This window comes from Atractosteus spatula, chromosome 2 (genome assembly GCF_055471065.1).
Source record: "Atractosteus spatula isolate fAtrSpa1 chromosome 2, fAtrSpa1.hap1, whole genome shotgun sequence".
NCBI lineage: Eukaryota > Metazoa > Chordata > Actinopteri > Semionotiformes > Lepisosteidae > Atractosteus > Atractosteus spatula.
The window spans coordinates 69,964,200-69,988,191 of record NC_142707.1 but is presented as its reverse complement, the minus strand read 5'-3'; the positions used below and the strand labels follow the sequence as shown (position 1 = coordinate 69,988,191).

Here is a 23,992-nt window from a genome sequence, read left to right as displayed (position 1 = left end):
TTTTCCTTAATTTTAATTCATGATTCTAGAAAGGAAAGATTCATAATTACCTCAATCTAGAGAATAAAGCAGTGTATGACAAAGAAACTTACAAAGGGATGTCAAATTTATGTGCCTTAAATTATATATATGTTATTATATATATAGTTTTTTCAACTACCATATATTATTTTTTTCTTTATTTTTTTAGAACACTCCATTTAAACATGCCATTTGACAAAAAAACTTGAAATGGGCCATGATTGGAATTTTGCTACAGTTCCATTTTCTGTAGTTTTCATTTCCCTGACATCAAAATACTTATAAAGAAAAATAAGTGTGGCTTACTTACATGTATATTCAATTTTTTTTCAGGTTTAACTATCTATTGTCAAGAAAGGGACAACATATTTCGACATTTCTCCTACTGAGTGCACTGATTACTTTAATTTGATTTTAACACAAAATTTGTATTTTTATCACAGAAAAGCTGCAATAGTACTTGGTAAGTAAAGAGGACATACATTACTTTGTAATTATGATATTAGAATGGATAAAATTGTTTAAAAAGTCTGAAAGTGCTAAAATGTTACTAGTAAGAGCCACATGGCAATGTTATAGAATTTATATACAGAGCATGTGGAGCACTCTTCTCAGCTGGTACTGTAGGTTTCTCTTAAAGAAAAATCTGCATAAAATCACATAAATGAATGCACTTCAAACTGCCCACTAAAAAGAACCTTCCAGACTTACGTTCTGTAAAACTCACGTTTGATCAACAATATCCCAAGATATTAGGTGGTTTCATTTCTGTCTTCTAACAAGGAAACTGGAAGAAAAAGCCCTTAAACTTAAATTTCTTTCGCAATAACACGCAATAGAAATGTTCTATTTTTTCAAATCAGTAGTTTACACTTGTGCAATTCTCCAGGCTGCTTCTAACTTGCCCAGCAATTCTAACTCTCCTGTAATCACGATTTATTCTGAATACAGTCCTTCACTGTTGGCTAGTTTACTTCCAGGAAGCAAGGAAGCAGGACTGTATCTTAATATGGTCATTGATGAATATAAGCGCAGCATTCAATCAGCATTTCTGTAATCGCTTCATTTAGTATTCAAGCAGCTTCTTGTAGTGTGAAAACTTCAGATAAGCTTGCCTCTCGTTTGCTGCTGAGTCGGAAGGGTGAAAATTAAGGTTATTTTGTCCAGCAAGTTATACAAAGAGCATATCAGTGTCTCGTTTCTGCCAGTTTCTTCCTTTGCTATGATAAGCAACCTTCCAGGTTAAAATAGGTAGAAATCTAGTTTGCAATAAACAGAAATGCGATCATTATAAAGTGCTTTAAATATTTACTGTATATGGAAGAAAAATCTAAGTTAGAAAAACAGGCATTATTAGCACTACAGTACATAGACTTGCCAGCATTTTTCCCCCTTAGTACAGCCTTTGAACTCAGCAAAAAGCAAAGTGTTAATTTATGAAAATGCAATTGTGAACAATGTAAGGTGTTTCAGGGAGGTCTCCTGGTGAGCCCAGTTCAACAACTGTAGCACTGTTGTATGCCGTCATTCTTCGGTTTTCAATTTTTATTTCTTCATGATGGATGAAAGCTCCAAGATCATGCTCTGAAAAAAGAAAAATAAAAGTTTTCAGGTGTGATTCCTTGGTATTAACAGTCTACCTGATATGTAAGAGTGTACTTAGAGTTGAATTCTTTTAAAATTTAAATATAAAAGAACAAACTTAAAATGTACTGCAGTATTAACATGCTAGTTGGTATAACTAAATACAGTTGTACAGCTTATTCACATTGAAGACTGTTGGTAAAATAGAGGAACAACAGTTTTTTTTTATTATTAGGCACACTTTGCAACACACGCTATCAGAAAAAGTTTGTTGGTACTTTGGAACATGTTTTTTGACCATGAAATGTGAGATTTGTGTGCCTAGGTCACCCATCAGGTTCATATTTAAGCCCCACTTCACAGAAAAGTTACCTATAAACTTCAAAACTTGAGATTGGACTTTAGAAATGTTACTTCTTTTTAAATGGTATTTCTTTTTTTGGACTTCTAAAACTTTTTCTTGGAAAATGAGAATTGGTCTTCATTTTCACAGCTTACAGGTCACATGAGTAAAACTGCATTTTTAAACAGCATGCCTAATCGGCAAATTAGCTCATTTCATTATTATAACAATAAACTAACAAGTGATAGGTTTATTCCAAATTGAAAAGAGAAGAAAGAAAACACAACGTTTCGGCTGTGGAGCCTTCTACTTCTTCCTTTGGAGCCTAGGCATGCTGACGCAGCTCCCCACCTGAACTACAATAAAACTAATGTCCATTACCGCATTGGTCATAGTAGAACCCTCGATAATAATTTATCATTTTGAGCTCATCTTACACTCGCCTGATACTCTTGTCAAAAGATTATTAATTCGGCACATATTTGCATAAAGCTGGGTATTTGGGAAGAAATATTTTGTGTGATGAAAGTTGACCGAAAGTACAAAACCAATGCCCCGCCTGAGAGTTAAAAGCACAATGTTCCAGTTAAAGTCCGGAACCAAAACCTTCCCCGCCCAACGCAAGAATAATAATGAGGAACGAGGTGTCATTATTATGCGTTATACTTTAAAATGTCAAATTTACTTTATAAATCTGTGGATTAACATATGTATACTTCAGGCTTCACTCATATAATCAGTGAATGTGTTCATCTCTAAGAGGAGAAGGAGAGTTGACTGATTTTGCCGTTAGCGCCCTTTTCGCTATTTCCCAGAAACGTGTTTCGGCCAGGCGAAAGTAAATCGTCAGGGTTTGAGAGCTTTAGAAACGGACAACGGCCAACAAAGTCGGAACTCAGGCATTATGTTAAAGAGGGGGGCAATTATAATATCTTTTCCAACGTGATCAGATCGGAAGGCCCGGCGGGTCTTGTGGTTCGTCTACTTGCCATGGACATTCTCCTCCCCGACGGAGGAGGGGTGATCGGTGGGCTTTCTCCTTTTCCCAGCCGTTTGGATTCGGATCCAGAGCCGCTTCTGGAGTCGGGGCTGGCGGACCGACTCGCCAGCTTGCTCTCCGACACCACCCTGGACATAAAACTCGCCTTCCTGGTGGAAGGGTAGTGCCCGCTGTCCGGAGAATCGCTCCGGTCCTCGCTGTAGTCCTTGCCGCAGCTCACCCGGCTCTGGATGCGGAGTGCGTTGCGCACAGCGGCGGGGATTTCCAGCTGGCTCGACTGGAAGGAAGCCTTGGCAGAGGGGGCGACGTGCTTGGAAAGGTTGTAGTTCTTGGGACACATGCCGTTATGGTGGAACCTGCTATTGGAGTCATCACTGCTGCACGAATGGTCCCGGTTTTCTAAAGTATTGCGGCTTTCCGAAGTTTTCTCTTGGTGTTGAGCGCGGAGGTCTCCGTGACTGGCTTCTCGGAAGTGCCTTGGCTGCGGTTCGGGGCCATCTGCCTGGTCTCGGCCCCCGCAGTTGTTGTTGTTTCTCAAAACCTCGTTGTTGGTGTCACTGGGCCCATTCAACGCTTTAAATCCAGCTGAAGGCATGTAAATGGGCAGGGGTTCCAGCTGTCCCTCCTGAAGGATTTTGTACGTTGTCTGTGTTAATGGCATCACTTTGTGTGGCGAAGAGTTTGTGAGTATGCAGACTTGCTGGACCATAGAGTTTTTCTTGGATTTGCAAACACTGTCTTCGTCTGCGCCTTGCTTCCCGTCGTTCCCGTAGAGACTTTGCTTGATTTTTTTTACTCCCAAATGGGAAATTTCAAGAAGGTTCAAAGACAGCGAAACCGCAGCAATGCTAATCATAAAAACCATGAAAATGGTTTTTTCGGTCGGCCTGGAAACGAAACAATCCACCGCGTTTGGGCATGGCATCCTTTCGCATTGATACAATGGATCCAGCTGGATTCCATACAAGACGTATTGGCCCACCATAAAACCAACTTCGACCACTGACCTTGTTAGGATATGGATAACATACGTCCGTAACAAGGAGCCCCTTAGAGGTGCTTTGTTGACTTTCTTCTGCTCTTCCAACTTTCTCAGTTCTCTCTCCAGTCTTTTGTGCTCCTCCAGAAGAGGTTCAATCTCCTCCAGTTCAGCCCTCAGCTGAGCCTTTTTTTTCTGCCTTTCCTTCTCCAGCGCTCGCAGCCGGTAGAGTGCATGACCCATGTACACCAGGGAGGGCGAAGAGACAAAGATGATCTGCAGTACCCAGTACCGTATCAGGGAAATGGGGAAAGCCTTGTCGTAGCAGACGTTCCTGCACCCGGGCTGCTGCGTGTTGCAAATGAATTCGCTCTGCTCGTCGTCCCAGACGTCTTCAGCCGCCACTCCCAGAACCAGCATCCGGAATATGAAGAGGATGGTCAGCCATATTTTCCCCACTATGGTAGAGTGAATGTGGACTTCTTCCAAGATGCTACCGAGCAAGTTCCAGTCCCCCATTTTTCAGTGCCACATTTCCTTACAATAATAAGAATCAAGACTGTCAGACGCCAGGCACAAAACAGAGTTAAATACAAGGGGTGAAGGTACTTAAAAAACGACATACAAAAATGTAATTTAGGATCTATTCCAGTCTGATCATCCTGCATGGAATATATGTTTTAAGTCCAGAATTCACCTGCTACACAGTACACCCCTGCTTTCCAAATGCCTAACAGCTCCTGGGATGCAGAGTTGAGAATATATAGAAATTGATCTTTAGTTGACTGAACAATGCCTCGCAGCAAGATTTACCATGCAACTGTTGCAAAGCGCACTGCTAGCTTAACACGTAGTTTCTGATGCTGTCAATAACACGTTATTTCTGATCTCTAAACCTTGTAAGTGTTCATTTAATTTCAAATTTCTACAGTAGATTCCATATTAGCTTTCAAAAGGGTTGTTTTAAAAGTAAATTATTTACTTTTCTAGACCTCATAAATCAACTATGCAAATCCCTGCCTATTCTAATGCCTAATCTATGCTGTGTACAGCCAGACAAGATGATCAATAAGTCATGTCCGATTTCATAGTCAGCTGCATGGTGGTTCTATTTTAAGCCACGGTTTGTCTACCAGTCATATGAATAAAACGTCCAAGTACAGACGTGTAAAACCTTTAAAAGTACTTATTCAACCAAATTCACTCCGGTTCATTTTGTGGTGTTCTGAATCCGTCACCCTAGCTGAACCCTATTAAATATGGCGAGTACGTTTTTAATGCAAGAAACAGTTTCAGGCGGGTCGCATCTGAATGCATTAAGAATTTTGAACAAGATTAAAATGTACTAGCCACATGTTTTAATCCATTCTAAAAAGAGAAAAAGGAGAATTAAGGAATTGCTGACAATTCCTTTTAAATCTTATAGCTGTTAACACTGTAATAAACCACTACTACTGTAAAACAAGACAATACCATAATGAGGTCCAGGGTCTTCTGCATGCTTTTTAAGCAAATATTTCAGAAGAGCTTAGGGAGGAGTACATCGGAAAATACGAGAAACAAAAAAATACAAGCTATGCATTTAATGTTTTCTTAACATTTTGGTATTTGGAGATTTTACAGTTAAAACGCTGAGGCTTAAGTGATAAAGCAGCAGCGATACAACCCAAAAAGAAGTGATGTTTTGAGGGATGAACTGGAAATTATATCTCCAGAGAGGACTGAACAATTCCAGTTCTTGAGGCTGGATTCCTGTTAATTGTTATTCCAACACCTTACTCAAATGATTACTGAAACATTTTTAATATTAAAAGTGTAATTATTATGTCTGACAAAATTATGTCTGACCTCACTCACCCCACTCATAACTTGTTTGTCCCTCTACCATCTGGTAGAAGGTTCCAGACGCTCCAGTCGCACACAACTAGACACCAAAATAGCTTCTTCCCCAGAGCCGTCAAGCTGGTGACGCCCCCACTCCCTCCTATCATACTATGATCTCTCCTCACTTCTTCCTGTACCCACAATGACTGTACTCCTACACCACTACATACACGACAACAATGTAAGCCGAAATTGTACTTAAAACTGTACTGGTTGTACTATTTATTAATCACCGTACTATTTTTGCACTGTTCACCGTATTACTTTTGCACTGTTTTTGTCTCTGTTTGCGTATTTGCACAATTTTTGACAATTTTGCACCGGCATCATACTGTTGTTTACACTTCTATTGTTATTGTTTTTCTGTCTATTGTCTTGTCTGCTGTTCTATATATATTGCACCTGCGAAAATTGAGCAACACTTTCACTATGCTATGCACCCGTGTGCGTATAATGACAAAGATGAATCGAACTGAAAATGAGAAAAGAGACTCGGTCATGGACTGGGGTCACGTCCAAGGTGTTCCCCACCTAGCGCACGCTGCATGCTGGGTAAGGCTTGTGCTCCCTCCATTGGGTGGAGCAGTTAGAAAATGCTTTGACTTGATTTGATGTGATTTAACCTACCCGTATGTCTGTAGACTGTGCGAGAAATTGGAGCACCTGGAGGAAACCCATGTGGACACAAGGAAAACGAACTCCATGCTGATAACACCCCATGTCTGGAATTGATCCCCGAGCAAAACAGGTGACCTGGTTCAGGGATCCGTTATTTGTGGCCGGGAGAGCTGCGGGATCTTCTGGTTTTCACTACACCTGGGTACTTAATGGGTTAATTGGATTGATCAGTTTAATTCTACCGAATAAGCAAGGATTAGACTGAAACCTGCAGGACTCCGGATTTCCAGGATCACCTCTGCAGACCCCTGGTGTATTTCTTGCAGATGTTTCTAAAGTCTTCAAAAGAAAATCAGAAAAAACACTTGTAGGAACATGTATTATACACTTCCTGAAATTACAATATAATATAGAAAACCAGAGCTGGAATAACGAAGTTTTTATAATCTTTCCCCATTGAATTTATTTAATGTTAAATAAATGCTTTAGCCTCACATTTTCCCAAAATGCATCAACAAATCCAGTCAGCAGAAATAAATTAATTTATTTTAAAACATTATGAAAAATATATACAACATTCACAGTTAGGCTTTGATTGCAATGAACTGAAATTTCAGATACTGATGAGTTAAGTCTGCTCTTCAACGTTATCAAAATGTACACAAAATAGATAATGGCAATTGAAATAAAAAAGCAACTTTACACAGAAAAAAAATCCCTATATTTTATGTACAAGTATTTACACAGCAGTTGTATTATACAAGTTAACATTTTTAGTTATATTGCTTGGTATTTTTTTGGACTTCAAATATAAACTTTAAAAAGAAGACTGGCTTAAAAACATCAGTTAAAACTTCAGAAAGCAAGAAAGCCTGGATAGTCAAAAGATAATTTTGACATCTCAATTCGACACCATTAACAAAGAAAACTGGGCATAAAACCCAGAAAGTCATTTCCAGTGCCATTTTTAAGTATTTAACTATGTTTTAAACAAACAAAAACTGGAAAAAACATGCATACTGTTCAACTCATTTTCCAAATGTCTAAAGTACTACCTGAATATTTTTCATTATGTGAGCACAGATATTTAGAATGGGCAACAAATATCCTAGTTTGATGACACTGAACCTTATGGGATACAATCCAGCATGGTGTTTATAAACACATACCGAAATAAAATACGAGCAAATGTCAACTGTAAGGCTGAACGCTGAAAGTCTAGTCAGTGAACCTGTGGATTCTGACATTTGTATGGTCCAGCAATGAAAAGTGATTTAAAAACATACTGAGACATACCATAATGAAACATGATGGAAGAATTCTGTCTCTGTAATTTGCAGACAATTTATTAGCTGCGTTAATACTAAAATTTTAAACTTCAAAGCCAATGCACTTTCATAGCAAAGTAAATGAATAGAAATCATTCAAGTGTTAACTGAAGTTATTCCCTAACTAAAAACATTCAGCTGTCTTTTTGAAATTGCATGCACTGCTCTTTTAACAACGCTGCTACAAAGCATGTGTATTAATCAAAATAGGACATCCTGCTAAGCTTTGTGGGTCTTGATAGAAAAATCAAAATGAGGTAGAATTTATTTTTAAAAAGCAGCTAAATGAAGTATAATCAAGCCAGCAGATATACAGTAACTCCAGGGACTGACAATGCAGATTAACCAGGTTTGAGAACTTTAACAAATATTTCAGCACACTTTTCACAATCTGCCAAAAGTGGAATGCTTATGAGAAATTCACATTACACAGCTGTTTCAGTTAATTCAGTACTTGAAAATGCACTACGATTCTCAGTCATTTAAAACTGAAAAACGTTTTCGTTCAAAAACATTACATCTTGTTTCTTTTACCCCACTAGGTGTCATCATTTCACACAATTTCATTACAGTATTCAGCTGGAATGATTTCTGCCTCTCTCAGAATTCTGTGCATCTTCATGCCATTATGAAGTTCGAGTTCAAGCCTTTTCAAAACCTGAAGAAACAAAGGTTTGTGCTAAACATTTTTTCCCCTCCTGTCATTCTCAGTGCTCCACTTGACTGAGTTTCTTTACAGATTTATTCTGGCAATGCACTTTCAGTTTAGCCAGATGTCCAGGAGAAAAAAAAGCCATTTTAAAGCCACAGACAATACATCTTTCCCATTGTGCTGTGTAGTACAGCATCAAAAGCCCTTGTAATTTTTAGGTCCTCGTAGGACTGTGATGCTTTCTTTTTCCTGAGGATACAGGCGTGTGCATCTGTAGATCAGTAACCCACGCAGATCCACCTTCTTACTTCCTGCTTCCTCAGAACACGGACAGGCAGTGAGACGCACAGTCTTCCAAGCCACAGTGTTCCTGACCCATGCCGCCAATACTGTGATTCTGTGGCTGCATTCTCACTTCCACATGTGGAAACTCCACACTGCTTCATCCTGCTGTCATTGCCTTTTCCACAAGGCCTGAAGGAAGTCAGTTTTTCATTCGCTCCCTCTTTTTGAAGAGTTTCATCAGCTGGCAGAACCTCTCAGCAATCTAGAAAAGAATAATGAAGAAACTGACCATACACCTCACTTGATAAGACTCTCTCTCTCAAGACATGCTCAACACTGCAGAAACAGTTACAATCGTACTAGTCGTTGAAGAGCAGGTCTAATAATGTATTTGTGGTACGGCACCTTGCAAAAGTATTCACCGCCTGCGATGATCTAATTTTGCTGAATTGCAAATGCATACACATCTTGTCAACATTTTTAATCAAAACTTCAATGATTAAACTGAACACTCGTACGTGTGAAAGATGACCAATACACTTTTTGCAAACTGTAGACGTAAAAAACTAAAGAAAAACTAAGATAAAATATTAATTGCACACATTTTCACCTTTTAGCTACGAAAAACCTAAATTAGTTCATAGACACAAAATTAACTATGGCCAAGTCATAATTAGTTGTATCCTCTCCATCTGTGTGCAATAATAGTGGGTCATATGATTCCAGAATACAATAACCCATTAACCTGTCTCTGTAAGGTCCCTTAGTCAGTCAATTTCAAGCAAAGATTTAATCATGAGGACCAAGGAGCATTCAAAACAACACAGGGATAAATTTGTAGAAAGGTACAGATCAGGAGAAAGGGATTTAAAAAAATTCAAAGACACTAAAAATATCCTTTCAAGCATGGAGAAGTTGATCATCAAGAAGTGGAACGTGCATCGTACCACTGACCACAAGCTGCCTATATCAGGATGACTTTCCAAACTGAGCACAGGCAGGGAGGAAACACGTTAGGGATGCCGCAATGAGGACAAAGGAGTTTTTTTGAAAGGGCTATAGAGTTCAGTAACTAAGAGGGGAGAAAATTCAGCTTGCCCAGCTGCTCGGTTTGGAAGACTAACTGCAGTAGGTCAGTTGTATGATGCACATACCACTTCAAACTTTGCAATTTTCTTGTAACCTTCTCTTGATCTGAGCTTCTCTACTACTTTAACCATGACTGGCCCTTAGTCTTCATGCTTGGCCTGTCAACTCATTGTGGGAGCTGTGGGTTGACATTCAATATCTAACTGAGGGGCTATACAGAGGCAGATACATTTGCTCTGATGTCAGGTTAAACTTCTGATTGCACACACCTTTCAAACTATTTTTTATAACTGTACTGATTTAGGTTTGTCATAGCAAAGGCGGTGAAAAGGCCAATGAGAATCATCTTATTTTCCTTGAAAATCTAACTTGCTTGATCTAACTTGATCAGCTTGGAGTTAACTGTGCAGATTCTAAATGTAAAGTCCTATTTGAAAGTGTCACAACAGCTACATTTTGTTGCTATTTGAGTGTGCTAGGTACCATAATTGAAAAAATAATGTAACAAGATTTCTGGATGAAAAAAATTTTGTTATTCTGCAAACAGGTGCCAGGTGAAGAGCAAATAGTTACTGAAATATAAGGTGTAAAGAAACAATTATTCAGTCTTTACAGCAAGCATAAAAACTAGTGCATTGGTACTTTTTTTTAAATCCCAGTGATATAACTCTTTTGCATTTGAAGGAAACTGCAATTACCTGAGATGGTGACTTGTTTAGATCTGCAGAAAGAGAAGAGAAGGTTTCTTCAGAAGCACCTTTCCTCTTGAGCTCAACCAGAATAGTGCGGTCATCATCCCTGCAGGAAACACGCCAGGAGTGTATAACTACAGAGTATACCGGATATTAAAACTGGCTTTAACATCTCTAATAAAGCTAAAGCAAAGCACTGTTTTTATAAATAACTCAAGGAAAAAGTGACTTTTTGTGATGCGTTTTGCATAAATTCTGGTAAAAACTGGGAATGAGCACAGTATGATTTCACTAGTTTATGTTTCACTAAAGGCAAACCCAAAAAGGATGGCCAATAGTGTTTGACTTTGCCACAGTCTGAACCATATTTGGTCAATCAGTCTCCATGAAGAGCTGCTCGTGGGTATTACCTGTGACTTGGTAACAGCTCTTACCGATTTCAACAAAGAATTCTGGTCTTAAATTAGACTTGAAACAATTACATATTCAGGATATCAATACTGAACAATATCAGCAATATATCAACATCACTGGTGTCCATCATTAAAAAAGAGCTGTGCACAAGTGTACAACTGACGCTCCCAGCAATCTTTTAACATCAACTGAGACAAAACTGACAAGTAAGGACTCTACAGGCTGAACACCTTGTCCGTGACTGATGGAAGGAAGCAGTGAACACAATGGTTGAAGAACAGGGGCCAGCAAAGCAGTTACCTGGTCCACGCCACCACCACTTCGCCCTTCTTCTTGACGACGTTCTTGGCGGAAAGGCTATTAGGCGACACCGCGAGAGAAGATTGTTCCTTCGCCTTGGTTTTGGGGGACTTCCGCACTTTATCCACGTTCTCCTTGGACCTCTTCTTCTTCTTCGGTGTGCCGCGTCTCTCCGGGCTCACGTCCGTCTTGGCCCTCTTTGCCTTCGGCGCCGAGTGACGCCTCTTTCGTTTCTTGCCGACGTGGTCGTCGCTACAGTCCTGACCGGTCTCCCTGCCGTTCTCGGCTGGAATGGGCGGCTCTTCAGAAGCTCTAGCGGAATCATCTTCCTGGGGGTCTGATAATTTCTTTGCAGGGTCCCCGGGTAGATGCTCACCGTTTCCACTGCACACATCGACCTCTTGATCAAGGGGGTTGCTGCTTGGAACCGGGAGCTCCGACAGACTTTTGTCAGCGAGGGAGGCATCTGTTTCATCACGTCTCAGACAAGGGGTGTCAGAACAAGACGCCACAGCCGTGCTTGGGCACGCGTTACCTGGTCGTACTTCCGAATTTTCAGAGGCGTTCAGTGGCTCATTTTCATCGCCTGGAGCATCCTGATCAGGCCCAGTGGAAGTGTGTCTTATTCTGACAATAAAATGGTCATTTGATTTCTCCATCACTACTGCCTGCATGGGCAAATGGGGTTTAAACTGGAAACTTGGTGGATCTTCTTGCCTCGTGCTGCCACCTTCTGACCTACTACTAGAGTTGTCAGAGTCCAAGGCCAAGTGGATATCTTGCTCAGTTGCATCTTCTTCATCCAGTAAGGCATCTTCGCTGTAATGGGCTCTAAGAACACTATTTGGTGCCAGTGCGGCTGCTCCGTTTACGGGGTGTAGGAAGCTTAAGTGGCTGTCCGATTTGAGAGGAGAAGGAATGGTGAGAGAAACTGCTAGATCTTCAGCCAAAACTGAATACGATCTTAGGGTAACAGTAGAGGACGGTACAGCTTTGTTAAAAAGCATATTAGATGGGTCTTCTAGCATGCAACTCTCATCCAGCACAGCTGGATTCAAGGGAACCCCCGTTTTAGGGCTCAAAGACAGGAATTTCTCTGGGGTCATGGCTGACCAAGGGATGAGTGCTGCCGTTTTTAGGGGTGTTAAAGTCTTACTTGGAGTGGCCAGCCCAACAAAACTCTCCCCACAGGGGGGTTCTTTTCGAGGAGTGCTAATGGGCCAGTTATGGTTGTCTCCCCCAGGAACATTGTGCTCCAAAAGGTCTGAACCTTGTAGCAAACACTTAAAGATTTCACCCATTTGAGAATCTGTAACAAGGTTGAAGGTTAGGCTAGATGTCTGTTGCTCTGTAAGGATATCATAGTCCGACTTATCATGGAGTGCACTATTATGGACGGTTCGACAATGGCTTTCTGTTGAAGACACATTTTTGGGGGCAATGGCTGCAGAGTGTTTGCTAACAACTGCTGAGTCTTGCTTATCTGGGATCAACGGACTACACTGCTCTTCTGGTTTTTGAATTTCATCCTCCATGGCAATTTTCAGATTTTTGCCTCTGCTTCCTAAGCCTCTTTTCATAGAGATCATGGTTGGGGACTGAATTTTAAATTCCTGTGTTTTAGATTCAGATACAGCTATTTTTTCCTTGCCTTTGGAAACTAGTTGTGGAGAGTTTGTTGCCTGGTGCTCTTCTTTATTTCTCTTCTGTTCTACTTTCCTCCTTGCTCTGCTTGATACTTCAGGGTCAGAGGATTTGCACATGTTGATGAGATTAGTCTGGAGTTCTTTGAATAAGAAATCAAACTGATCTTCGACAAACATCCAAAGCTTTTTCTTAAGATTAGGGGCCTGCTGTTCAAAGATGCGGTTCACTATACCATTGTTGGAAATCTTTTTGAGAGTGGTTGAAATAATCTTGCACAGCCTGGACTTCAAATTGTTTTCCAGGCTGCAGAGTTTAGTACAGTTCAGGTTATTAACAAAGTCTGTAAACTCCCAAAGAGACATGTCAATGATGCTGTAGAAAGTTTTTTTCGGAAAGCTTTTCTGAAGCTTCATATACTTTTTCCGTATTTGCTTGCGTATGAATTTTAACATGTCCATGACATCATGTATACTGGAAGGATCCGTTTTGGGCAAAAAAGGCAGAACTGTTCGAAAGCGTCTCTTGTTGGAAGGTGACCCGTTATGTGTAGGAGAGATGGTTTTATTTTTCTTGGCAGGGATTGCTTTAGAAACCGGTGGGCTCTTAGCATGCTTCCTCTTTGGCAGAGTTGGTTCTTCTGGGCTGGATAACTTTGTTCTGCTTTTCTCTGGACTCTGTTTATCCTGCTGGGGACTGGGGATGACTGGAACCTCTTCTGCTTCACTGTTGCTGACTATCTCTCCTTCCTCTAACTCTTCCTCGTCTGAAGAAGAACAGGAAGATGGGGTTTCCCCTGTGTCTTTTATTGGGTCTTGCAGCAAACTGCAGTCTGGTTTCTGATTCTCCTTGTTCACTTCCATCATTTTGGAGTTTAAAGTGAAGATCCCAGGCACAGTGGACAGCTCTTCAGCAAGTAGCAAAACAAAAGATCGCATTAGAAAAGGTATAAGAAACATCTAACATAACATTCACCGTACCGATGTCAATTACCTGAAACTAAGATTTCTAAACAAGTCTGTCATGCAAAAAATAAAACTGCAGCAAAAACAGGAGAGGAAAAATCAATTTCCAAAGTTTACCAAGAATGAAAATTGTAACATTCCAAGAAAAAAATATAAAATGTAATTGAACTAAAACATTTAATTCAAATCACTTAGTACTTTAATTTACATAGAACAATGTTCGGATAATGGACAAAACCGGTTCTTGTTCTGTTTACTACAGAAAAATAAGTTACACATTTAAAAGCAAACAAGCCCAAATAAAAAAAGCTGGAAACATACCTTTGCTCTGACTCCTAACATACAGTGGCTTGCTGGGCGAGCAATGCCCTAGACTTTTCTTGGCAGGCCGGACAGGACTTGTGAGAGGGCTAATAGCTGCAGGTATGTTTGGGATATTTTTGAGTGTGCCCATCATGGAGTCTTCATCGCAAAGCTGAATTTCTGCCAGCCGGTCAGACACTGGCTCCGGGACAGACGGCTCAAGATCCCGTTTTTCATCTTTGGTAGAATCTGGTTCTAAATTACCGCTGGTCCTTTCCGTCTCTTCTGAGCTCTGGCAAGGTTCCTGCAGCTTGGAAGAACTAACTGAACTCTCGTCTGCAGGCACCATTTCAGCAGCCGAGGTGGAGCTCAATCTGGGCACGTCTGGGACTTGTACTTTCTGCGGATTGAGATGGGCGTCAGGCGTTTCCTCTCCTTTTTCTCTTGCGGCACCTGAACAAGAAGGAACAGTACATTCACGCGTGTCTGAAACAGCTGCAGCACTGAAAGAACTCTGAGATTCCACTTCTATGCTGACAGTACTGGACACCATAGCGTTGCTGTCTTCTGTGTTCAGTGTAGCATCCTGGACACCAGCGCCAACAGTAACAGGGCTGTTTGCGTCATCTAATGTAACAGTCTGTGTCTGTATAACAGCTGAACTGTTCTGGCTCTCTGAGTTAACACTGTTCTGGGCCTCACAGTTTTCCTGAGATGCATCCATCAGGCTTTGAGTATCCTGGGCTACGGAATCACAAACTTTGGAATCTGAAGTTTTATCTTTTAAATGCTGAGGTTCACATGCATGGTGATCCTTATCCACAGCTAGGCTTTGAACCGAAGCGTCACTTTGGGAATCACAATTAACAGACTCACTGGGCGGTTTTAAAAGTAAGTCAGAGCCCCGAATTTCTGTGTTGGAGTCGGAACCACTGGGAACCAGGTTTTTCTCCGATTCAGTACTTTTGACTTCCAGTTCCATTTCATCAGGCACTTCTGTTTCAGCAGTCTCCGAGGCTACTTCTTGATCCAGCTCTCTTTCCGCTTCACACTCCGGATGTATATTGGCGACGTTGAGCTGGACTTGTTCCTTTTCATTAGGTGTCCCACATCGCTCTCCGGTACACAGTGGTGCAGTGGACGAAGGTTTCTCTATGGGATCTGTTGCAGTGCAGCTTGAACTGATCTCTTCCTGAAATCCAATAACCTCCTCTGCATGTTCCAAAGACTCACTGCTAGTTTCAATCTCATCTATGACGCAATATTTTTCCCCCAACTCGAACAAACTGGGCTGTTCCACTTGACTCTCCGGAACTCCCTCTTCTGTAACACAGTTATTTGGTTCCAAGCTTTCAGTGAAAAGTTTTGGTTTCTTCACGGGTGAAAGAGTGAGATTCAGAGTTTCCATGAAGCTTAATTTTTTAAACTTCCTACTGTCTTCAGGGCTTTTTACATGTTCACCTTCACAAGTCCTGACAACAGTCTCTAACCTGTCCACTGAGGTTGCTTGGGCTTCCTTCTCCCTCTGCTTGACACTCTTGTCCACAACTGTTTTCTCCACTGGCGTATGGCTTTCTTTAACAGGAGAATGCCTGCCAGAAGAAGAGACATCCTTGTGCCTACTAGATTTAGGAGAGCAATCAGACGGTCTTTTCTCTTCATCTTTTCTTACTTCCGAACTTCTCTCCCTTTTATCCTTCTGCTTTTCTTTTGCTCTCTCGTGCTTCTTGCTAGCCTCCTGCCGTCTCCCTTTCGCGTCATCTCTCCTCCTCTCTTCTTTCCTGTGCTCCTCTCTTAGGGGGCTTCGGTCTCCCTTCCTGCTTAAGGAGGAACTTAAAAGTTTGTCCCGGTGGCGATTTTGATGGGAGCCCGATGCGGTCTTTCCTTCCTTGCCACCAGCCTCATGTTGCTTTTTCTCCGAGCGCTCCTGGTCTTGGCTCTGTCTCTTATCTCGACTGCTGTTTCTCATCTGAACTTCGCCGTCTCTGACGCGGCTCTTTGAACCATGTGAATCAGCAGTCGCCTGCTGAGAGCTATCCAACGGGGGGCTTTTCCCTCTTCCAGATCTCCTGGGTAGCTCAGAAACCCTCTCCGGGTACTGGCTTCTCCTTCGGCTGTATTTCATACTCTCTTTATCGGAGTCTCTAGGTTCTCTGTCTGGTTTTTCCCTGTCTTTCGTTTGATCCGCCCTGTTCAAATCTTTATCAACCTTATTCTTTTCTTCGGGGTACCGGAGTTTTGCTCTCCTGCTTTCTGGAGGTTCTGCTGGTGGTTTCTGTCTCTTGTCATCTTCTAAACAAGACTTGTTGGACAGACCAAGTTCCTCTCTGCATAAAGGCACCAGGCTTCTTGAGTCCTTCCTACAGCTGTCAGCAGCTGAAACTGCGTGTTTACTGGACACTAGTGAATTCACACTACACCCTGCGCTATTATGAGGGCTGGGTATTATAACAGAGTTTTCTATATTCAAAGTTCCATCTGTGTGACTAGAAGTATTGTCCTTGTGCATCTGTTGAGATGCATCCCTTGAAGTGCAGTTAACTCGGGTTTCATACGTTCCAACAGATGCTTGTGGTCCCAGAGGTTCTGTGTAACTCCGTCTCTTGTTACTCATGTTCATCATTGGCCGAGGAAGACAATGGCTGAATCCGCCACGAACAGATCTGAAAACCAGCACATTGATCAATTAATTTCCCCCCATTTTTACAGAGTTCTTTTCAATGACAAGTCGTACAATTTCCAAGTGGGAGAAACTACAAATTCTACCACTTATGTGTAATTCAATCACTACTGCTTAAGCCTTAAATTCAGCCTAAAACAATATAATATAATCAAGGCCTCCAGTGTATTCATCCATTTTTAAAATCTGCTAGAAGAAAAACATGTATTTTTGTATTCACATTCATTGCTCCCATTCAAATCATTAAAATGAAACTCAGTAATGGAACAGCAAAATCATTCGCATCATTAAAAAATTAACCCGATCAATTGTACTCTAACTTTGACATCTTTTACTTAATTTTATAGAAAGCCCATCTCCTGGAGGAAATTCCTGATAGTTTTTTTTTAAAGCAGGATGCCTTCAAACGAACCACATTTTGCATTATGCTGAGGCTTTAGTACAAACCTACCTTTGATTAAGTCTGTTGATCTCTTCGTCCTTGCGGATGATCTCCATCCGAGCCGTCTTGAGGAGGGAGCATATGTTCTTCTTCAGATGTGCGTTTTCGTTATGCAGAACGATGTTCTTTTAAGACAATGACATTTCAAAATCAGGGCACAATCAATACAATTTTTAAATGCACGACTCCCCTGCTATTCCACTTTAGACGCATAAGCTTAAATTTTCTAGTGTCTTTTTGTTGGAACACAATTTAGCAACACTGCCAGCACAAACAACTACAAATAACACACATTACAGGTCCTACATTGTCAGGTTCAAAAGCTGCATGCTTGTAGCTCCTCCTTTTAAAAATAAAGTGCAATAAAAGTGTAATAAAGATCTACAACTTAAGCTTTCCTAATTCAAAACGCAACTGTTTCAAATGTTCTAAACCCTTCATTATTTCATGGTTGCTGTTCCCAGATGTGCAAGGGGGTTACCTTTAAATCCCAATACACACAAATTATTTAATTAGAACAACATGAGCTTATGATATAAACATTGGGTTGCTTCTGAGTGGATGCAGTGAACATTAAAATAACACTATCTGTACTCAATTATAGTATTAACATCATACTCTACAACTGTATTTTCAAAACTATTGCAAATCAGAGGATATTCTGAATCGCAGATTGCTTACAATAATGGTAATTCATGACATAAACAACACTCAGTACTTATACTATGCTCAGTGTTTCAACTGGCAGTGATGGCTCTAAAGTAAGCACACTAAGTTGTAGCTCAAAGCGTTGGTGTCGCTCATTGGTATAGATAATTTGCAACATTAATGCCCTTTCAGCGATCTGGTTTTCATTAAGAGACCCACAACCATGATTTATCTACAGAAAGGCATGATTTTTTTACAAGTCAAAATGATTAATCAGAATTTCTCAGCAGACGTGTATGAGCCTTACAGAGTTCAAAAGTTGGAATAGGCTGAGGGACCTGTTTTTTTTCCACTTTACGTTGGAATATGCTAATTTTTGCAAGCAATATAATGTTTTATTTTACTAACAAGTTCTAACAATGGATTAAAGGGTGTCCTAGCTAACCTTTCCATTGTGATTTGTATAAACTGACCCTTTAAATCCGGATTTTCCAGAATCAAAAATGACAGGTTGGAAGGAACAGAGAAGATCCATTTCCTGGGAAATCCGGTCTCATTTAAACACAGACCGCAGTCCTGTTACAGTAAAGGCATGTGGTCCTTCTAGTCTGATTTATCACAAAGCTATTGACAATGAGGACAAACCTGAGTCTGGACTTGCTGCAGTCTCCCAAGCAATTCTTTAACCTGCTTCTGTGTTTCCCCCAATTTAGCCTTCAGCTGTAGTGAAAAGAAAAACGTTTAAAGTAAACAAAAAAAAAATCTACAAAGTGAGTTAAAAAAAATAATTAAGCTCACCAGTGCCCGGATGTGACCTATAGACATAATAATAAAATTCAAGAGAGCTGAAACTATGCAGAAATATACAACACTGCCACTCCTCACTATGCAAAAAGAAATGCTAAACCGCTTCAGCACGATATTATGAGGGGCTGTTATATGACTTTACATTAAAATTCATATCCGCTAATTGAACTTCCTGCTACTTCCGAAGTACGAAAGCGACAACATACACATGGAAAGAAATGTACTTGTGAGTTTGCTTGTATAAAAGCATGCAAGGGGCAGAGGTTGCTCAATTTTCATCAAAACTAGGATGCCCTTAGATGTGTTCAATGGTTTTCCAACACAGAAGAAAGATGTAGCAGGTTGAAATAAAGGAACCAAGAAAACTAATTTCATGGCATCCTTTCACTAATGTGTGCAAACCCCAGAATCTAAAATGTGTGAAATCATCCCCAGCCTCACTGAACATCTTATTAGTTAGCAAGGACATCTGTACAGATGAATTATTTGCACCTTTACAAGTAATCACCTCAAAGGGCTTTACATTACATAAAAAGTATAAAGCACATCACAAAATGAAAATAAAAAAAAGTTTTTGTAGCCGAATCTGAAAGCAAAGCAGAAACAGAAGATAAAAAAACTCCATATCCAAGACAGTATTTCAGTGTTTACTAGCATCCACTGTGCCTGACTACCATAGGATGGTGCCCATCAGTCTTTGAGCAAAGACAAACAGTGGGGACACATATGAAAATTAAATCAGTTGAGTGAACGTCATGTGGAGGGGAAAAAACACGTAGTGTAGACTATACACTGAGGCATTAACAGGTACATCTAGGCATAGAGTATTTTAACATCAATTCTACTGGGGACCCAGCACAAAGACTCCAAGAAAGGAGTGATGTGATCACCTGAACATGATCTAGTTTAGATTCTAGCTGCTAAATGTTGAACACCCAGTAGGTATTAAAATAATTACAGCATTTCTGGTTATCGTTATCCAGTTTGGTATCGACAGCATAGGACGTAGCCTGGCAGTTTAAGATAGAAAAAAAAGAATGTCGTTCCAAAATGAGGATGTAACGGCTTACAAAAGGATTCATCTCGATCAGAGATCAAGATCACCCCCACATTCTTCATTTCAGATCAAAGCTCAAGCACACAAACATTAATTGATGAGACTAAAGTACTGGTTTGATGCAACCGATGGGAGGAACCCAATAATATCACCCGATTCATCACAATTAAAAAACAAATATGTTATGTCCTCCACACGTTTGTATGAGAAATGCAATTGGAGAGCACTGAAATAGCTACCTTGGACTTCAGGTTAGTGTGGACATAGACCCTCATATCACCTACACGGAAAATGATAATTCAGAACGTGTCATTTCAGACCAGGAGGAAATAAACACCAAAGAGCAGACGCCCCACTGCTGAGTCCTGTGAAACACCAGACGTCAACAAGACAACCGCAGAACTGAAACACCTAACAAATACAATTCCAACGTGCAGCATCGCGAGACCTCATACAATGACACAATAACACTCTCCCTTTCGTCAGGGGCCAGAGTCCTGGCGGGGAAGGGGTTAAAGGAGAGAAGGAGGACTCTAGCAAATTTCTGCAAAAAAACAGACTTGTGGGCCTATCCGAATTCCATTTTCTCCCACAGTAATTTTAAAATGTAAGCAACAGTATCGAGACTGGCCGGAAAATAAAAATGTCAAAAATGTCCTTTAATCTACAAGCTCACTTATTCGCTTATATCAAGTTCCACATTTAAAAGAAAAAAACCACTAACTCGTGTATCAAAACAAATCGGCTGCACTGACTAAGGTCTGGGGTTAATGAAAGATGCATTTTAAAATGAGAAAAATGTGTCTTTAAGTCTAACACATCTATAAGACCATGGTATGTTTTTTTATGCCGTTTGTGCTGTGTAGGCTTTCTTGGTGTTACATGGTCTGCCATTCAAGGGCACTCGACTGAATTCTATTATTCGTGACTGTCGCTCATTCAGAAAATCCCTCTGACGTGGCAGGGCATCACTCCCATGTCAGGAACCCATGTGCGTGCTGGATGTTGTATAAAAAGGTATTCACTACACTGAAAGCCACGCAATGCCTTAGAACCTAAGGATAAGGTGACATACGTCATTGTAAGTGGCCTCCTTTTTCTTCCCCTCTTCAGTGAGGAATTCTTCATACAAGTCCATAGACTCTTTAAGCCTGTCTGGTGAGAACAGCGTGCTGGATCTCTCTTGAAGAACACAAAACACAAGAACAGTATTATTAATTGTCTAAGGATGACTGAAAGCGGATGTGCACAATACAAATACGGTAGGGTCTAACTACTTATTTCAAGGCTCACCTGCACTTGCAGCATTATTGGGACTGTTTTCACCATCCAGCCCCGAGTAAATATCCACCGAATTGTCATCGTAGACTAAAGGCGAATCTGAAATGCATGTATAAAACAAGTATTCATTAGTACTTTTCAAACCATTTCATTACATTCAGCCATGCATCCTTTTTTCTAACGGCTTTATCCAAAATCAGTGTCAAGGGGGAGCCGGAGCCAATCCTGGCAAGCAACGGCCGCAAGACAGGATACACCCTGGGTGGGACGCCAGTCTGTCACAGGGCAGACACAGACACAAACACACACACACGCTCACTCCAGGGCCAATTTTCCTACAAGCCAATTAACCTGAAAGGATGTCTGTGGACTGTAGGAGCCAACCTGGGAGAGCATACATGGACAGCACTCCAGAAATCGAACCCAGGGCCCCAGCGCTGCGAGGCAGCAATGCTGACCACACCACCACCACCACGCCACCCTCATTACATTTATGTCAACATCAGAAATAAGGAAATCAAACTGACCTTAGAACCTGCTCGATTTCTAAAAGCAAGAAAACTGACCGCTGCATATACTCAACACGAAAAATGCTCACCAGAATGACCCTGGCTGAAATCGCCGTACAGTTCATCACAGAGATCGCCTTCAGCTTCCATATCGCTTCTATATTCCGAATTTCACACAGAAATGCACTTTGGAGCCTTAAAAACAAATACAAGTCTGTTATTAGCAATTTGAAAGGTTAAGAGATCAGTGGCGCATCAATGACATGGCCTGAGCACGCAAACACAGGACACAGTGTAAGAAGTGTGTTCACAAAGCACATTCTATCAAATACAGCTGTAGGTCTATATATGCCACTGTCAGTGCTGATTTGATCTCCATGGTCTTTTTCCATCGTTTAACCTTGTACTTTTTGCACAACGTACCAGCTATAAACAACTGCATTGTTTCACCTGAGCCTCAGAATAAAGAGCTTGCGAATTAGCACAGAGAATTGCAATGGGAAAGGACTAGACATTCTGAACAGGGAAAGGAGCACTGATAAAAAATTTAACTGTTGCCCCCCAGTTAACCTTTTACTGCAATTCACTGACAAAAAGGACTTCACTTCACTGTTAAAAGTCTTTGGTGAATCCCATCATACCCTTCACCATAACAGCTAGATGATGATGTTATAAATCACACATCAGAGTAAGGAAAGCTGGAGCTGGAAAGCACAGCTGACACCGACGATTCCTGTGTTTAAATTCAACGACACAAACGCAAACAGCAGATGTGATCATCACAGGACAGCTTTTTATTGTGATAAAGAGACGGCATTTCGTATGTGACACATGTGGATACTGTCAGATCTTCCAAGCAGAGGACAGCCGCTGTTTGAGTGCACGTTAAGACAGACAAGATAATACAGCAAAACACCCTCGTTCAGCTGTCAGGGGGGAAATGCGAAGTCTGATACTCTTAAAGACAGAACACCTATGAGCCATTAAGAGACAAATAAACAAATGGCAATATGACTTGCAAGAAGTCAGCAAATAAAAGCTGTACGTAAAACTCGTGCTCAAACGAGTCTGGATATTCAGCAAGCACATTTTGCCTGCAGCTACACAACACAAATTCTACCGGCGACAGGGTTATTGAGCATTTGTTTTTATCATTATTTTGCGTTTACAGATGATCAGTAGAGGTTTTTTTCACCTAATACTTTCTCAGGGGTTAGCTTCTGGTTCACACAATCGTTAAGTGATAGGCGATAACGTTATGCATCTGTTGCTATTTAAAATAAGGCCTCGAAAACGACGCCTGGTCTGCTGAAAAAGGTGTTAGGCATTCCCCCGTCTACTTTTCATAACCAGGAATTCTTAGAAAAACACGCACACACTACTGGAAAATTCATCACGGCCTTACCAATTCCAAGTGCCCAGTACCCTACAGACGTTGTTTTGCGCTCCCCTACAGCTGCAGTCGCGCCAATCCAGCCACCCTCACGAAACAGGAAATAACGACATTTTCCCGCGGTCTGCCTCGCACAGAAACACCGCCCCCTTCCGGTCGGAGTGGGCCGGGTTACTGTCAGGCACGGGGCGCGTGAAGCAGGTGACTCTCCTTAGCAACAGCGAGGGGCGGCTGTGTCCGTGCTGCTGCTGAGCTTGTAGGTCGAAGGAAAGCTCTGATAAACCAGGCACATAAGGAGTCACCCTCTCTCACGTTTTCGTACTTTTCATAAGTATGCCGACCAGTACACTCCCAAGATGACTGAAGTTATTATTATTTTTTTTATTTCCTGTATGTACCTGAAAAATAAAGTTATCTTTTTCAAAGCTTGTCGGCAATCGCTACAGTTTCTAAGGACACGAAGCTCATCGTCTGAATAAAATCGATATGTTGCAGCGAAAGCGGCTGATTATTACTGTTACTTGATTACTGTTGCCGAGAATAGTGATTATCGTTGTTTGTTGGAATCCCCATCAAACATTTATGAGGCCATACAATTAAAAATATGAATGGTAACTACTTCAGAACACATCTTTCTAAAATATTCCGTAACTGCAATTGTAAGTATATGTAAATATACTGTATATAGTTCAAGTACGTAGCTCCGTCAGCATGCGCAGGCTGCAAAGATGAAAGTAAAGGTTTATTCCATGCTGAAAAGGGAAGAAAACAAGAGAAGAAAAACGGTGTTTCTTTTCTTCACTTTGGGCATGAAATAAACCTTTACTTGTTGATATACTTATTATATACTAGCTATATATCAATACAAGACGTACGGCTCGGAGACACTTTAAATGAATATAGGAAACAAACGTTTCTCGTATGTCACATAACACTGATTTTACACCAGAAACACAAACATGCAAAAACGACACTGCAATCCTCTTATTGGGTAGAGATTCTTCTTGACCCGGAAACACTACTAACATACCCACGTGTGGACTGCCTGCGATAACTGAGGGGAACATGCTTAGT

The 23,992-nt window shown here is 40.9% G+C and overlaps 2 protein-coding genes across 5 annotated transcripts; both read right to left on the bottom strand.

Annotated features, from left to right (window-relative positions):
- Nucleotides 1–1,566: 1,566 nt before the first annotated feature.
- On the bottom strand, nt 1,567–4,446 carry gja10b (gap junction protein alpha 10 b). 4 transcript variants are annotated; one of them, XM_088938502.1, is made up of 3 exons: nt 3,462–4,446; nt 2,938–3,413; nt 1,567–1,605 (listed from the first exon to the last, which is right to left on the bottom strand). In XM_088938502.1, the coding sequence occupies exons 1-3, from the start codon at nt 4,444–4,446 to the stop codon at nt 1,567–1,569; spliced, it is 1,500 nt and encodes a 499-aa protein (XP_088794628.1). The 4 variants fall into 4 exon arrangements, with proteins under 4 accessions (XP_088794628.1, XP_088794637.1, XP_088794642.1 ...); XM_088938511.1 differs by having other exon boundaries at nt 2,938–3,446; nt 3,507–4,446; XM_088938516.1 differs by having other exon boundaries at nt 2,938–3,424; nt 3,512–4,446.
- Nucleotides 4,447–6,956: 2,510 nt separating this feature from the next.
- Nucleotides 6,957–22,991, bottom strand: casp8ap2 (caspase 8 associated protein 2). The gene is made up of 10 exons (XM_088927365.1): nt 22,931–22,991; nt 21,615–21,720; nt 21,029–21,115; nt 20,811–20,917; nt 18,517–18,591; nt 17,233–17,348; nt 14,120–16,764; nt 11,190–13,740; nt 10,482–10,581; nt 6,957–8,956 (listed from the first exon to the last, which is right to left on the bottom strand). Exons 2-10 carry the CDS (start codon nt 21,673–21,675, stop codon nt 8,894–8,896), a joined length of 5,805 nt encoding a protein of 1,934 aa, XP_088783491.1. The 5' UTR covers nt 21,676–21,720; nt 22,931–22,991; the 3' UTR covers nt 6,957–8,893.
- Between the last annotated feature and the right edge of the window lie 1,001 nt (nt 22,992–23,992).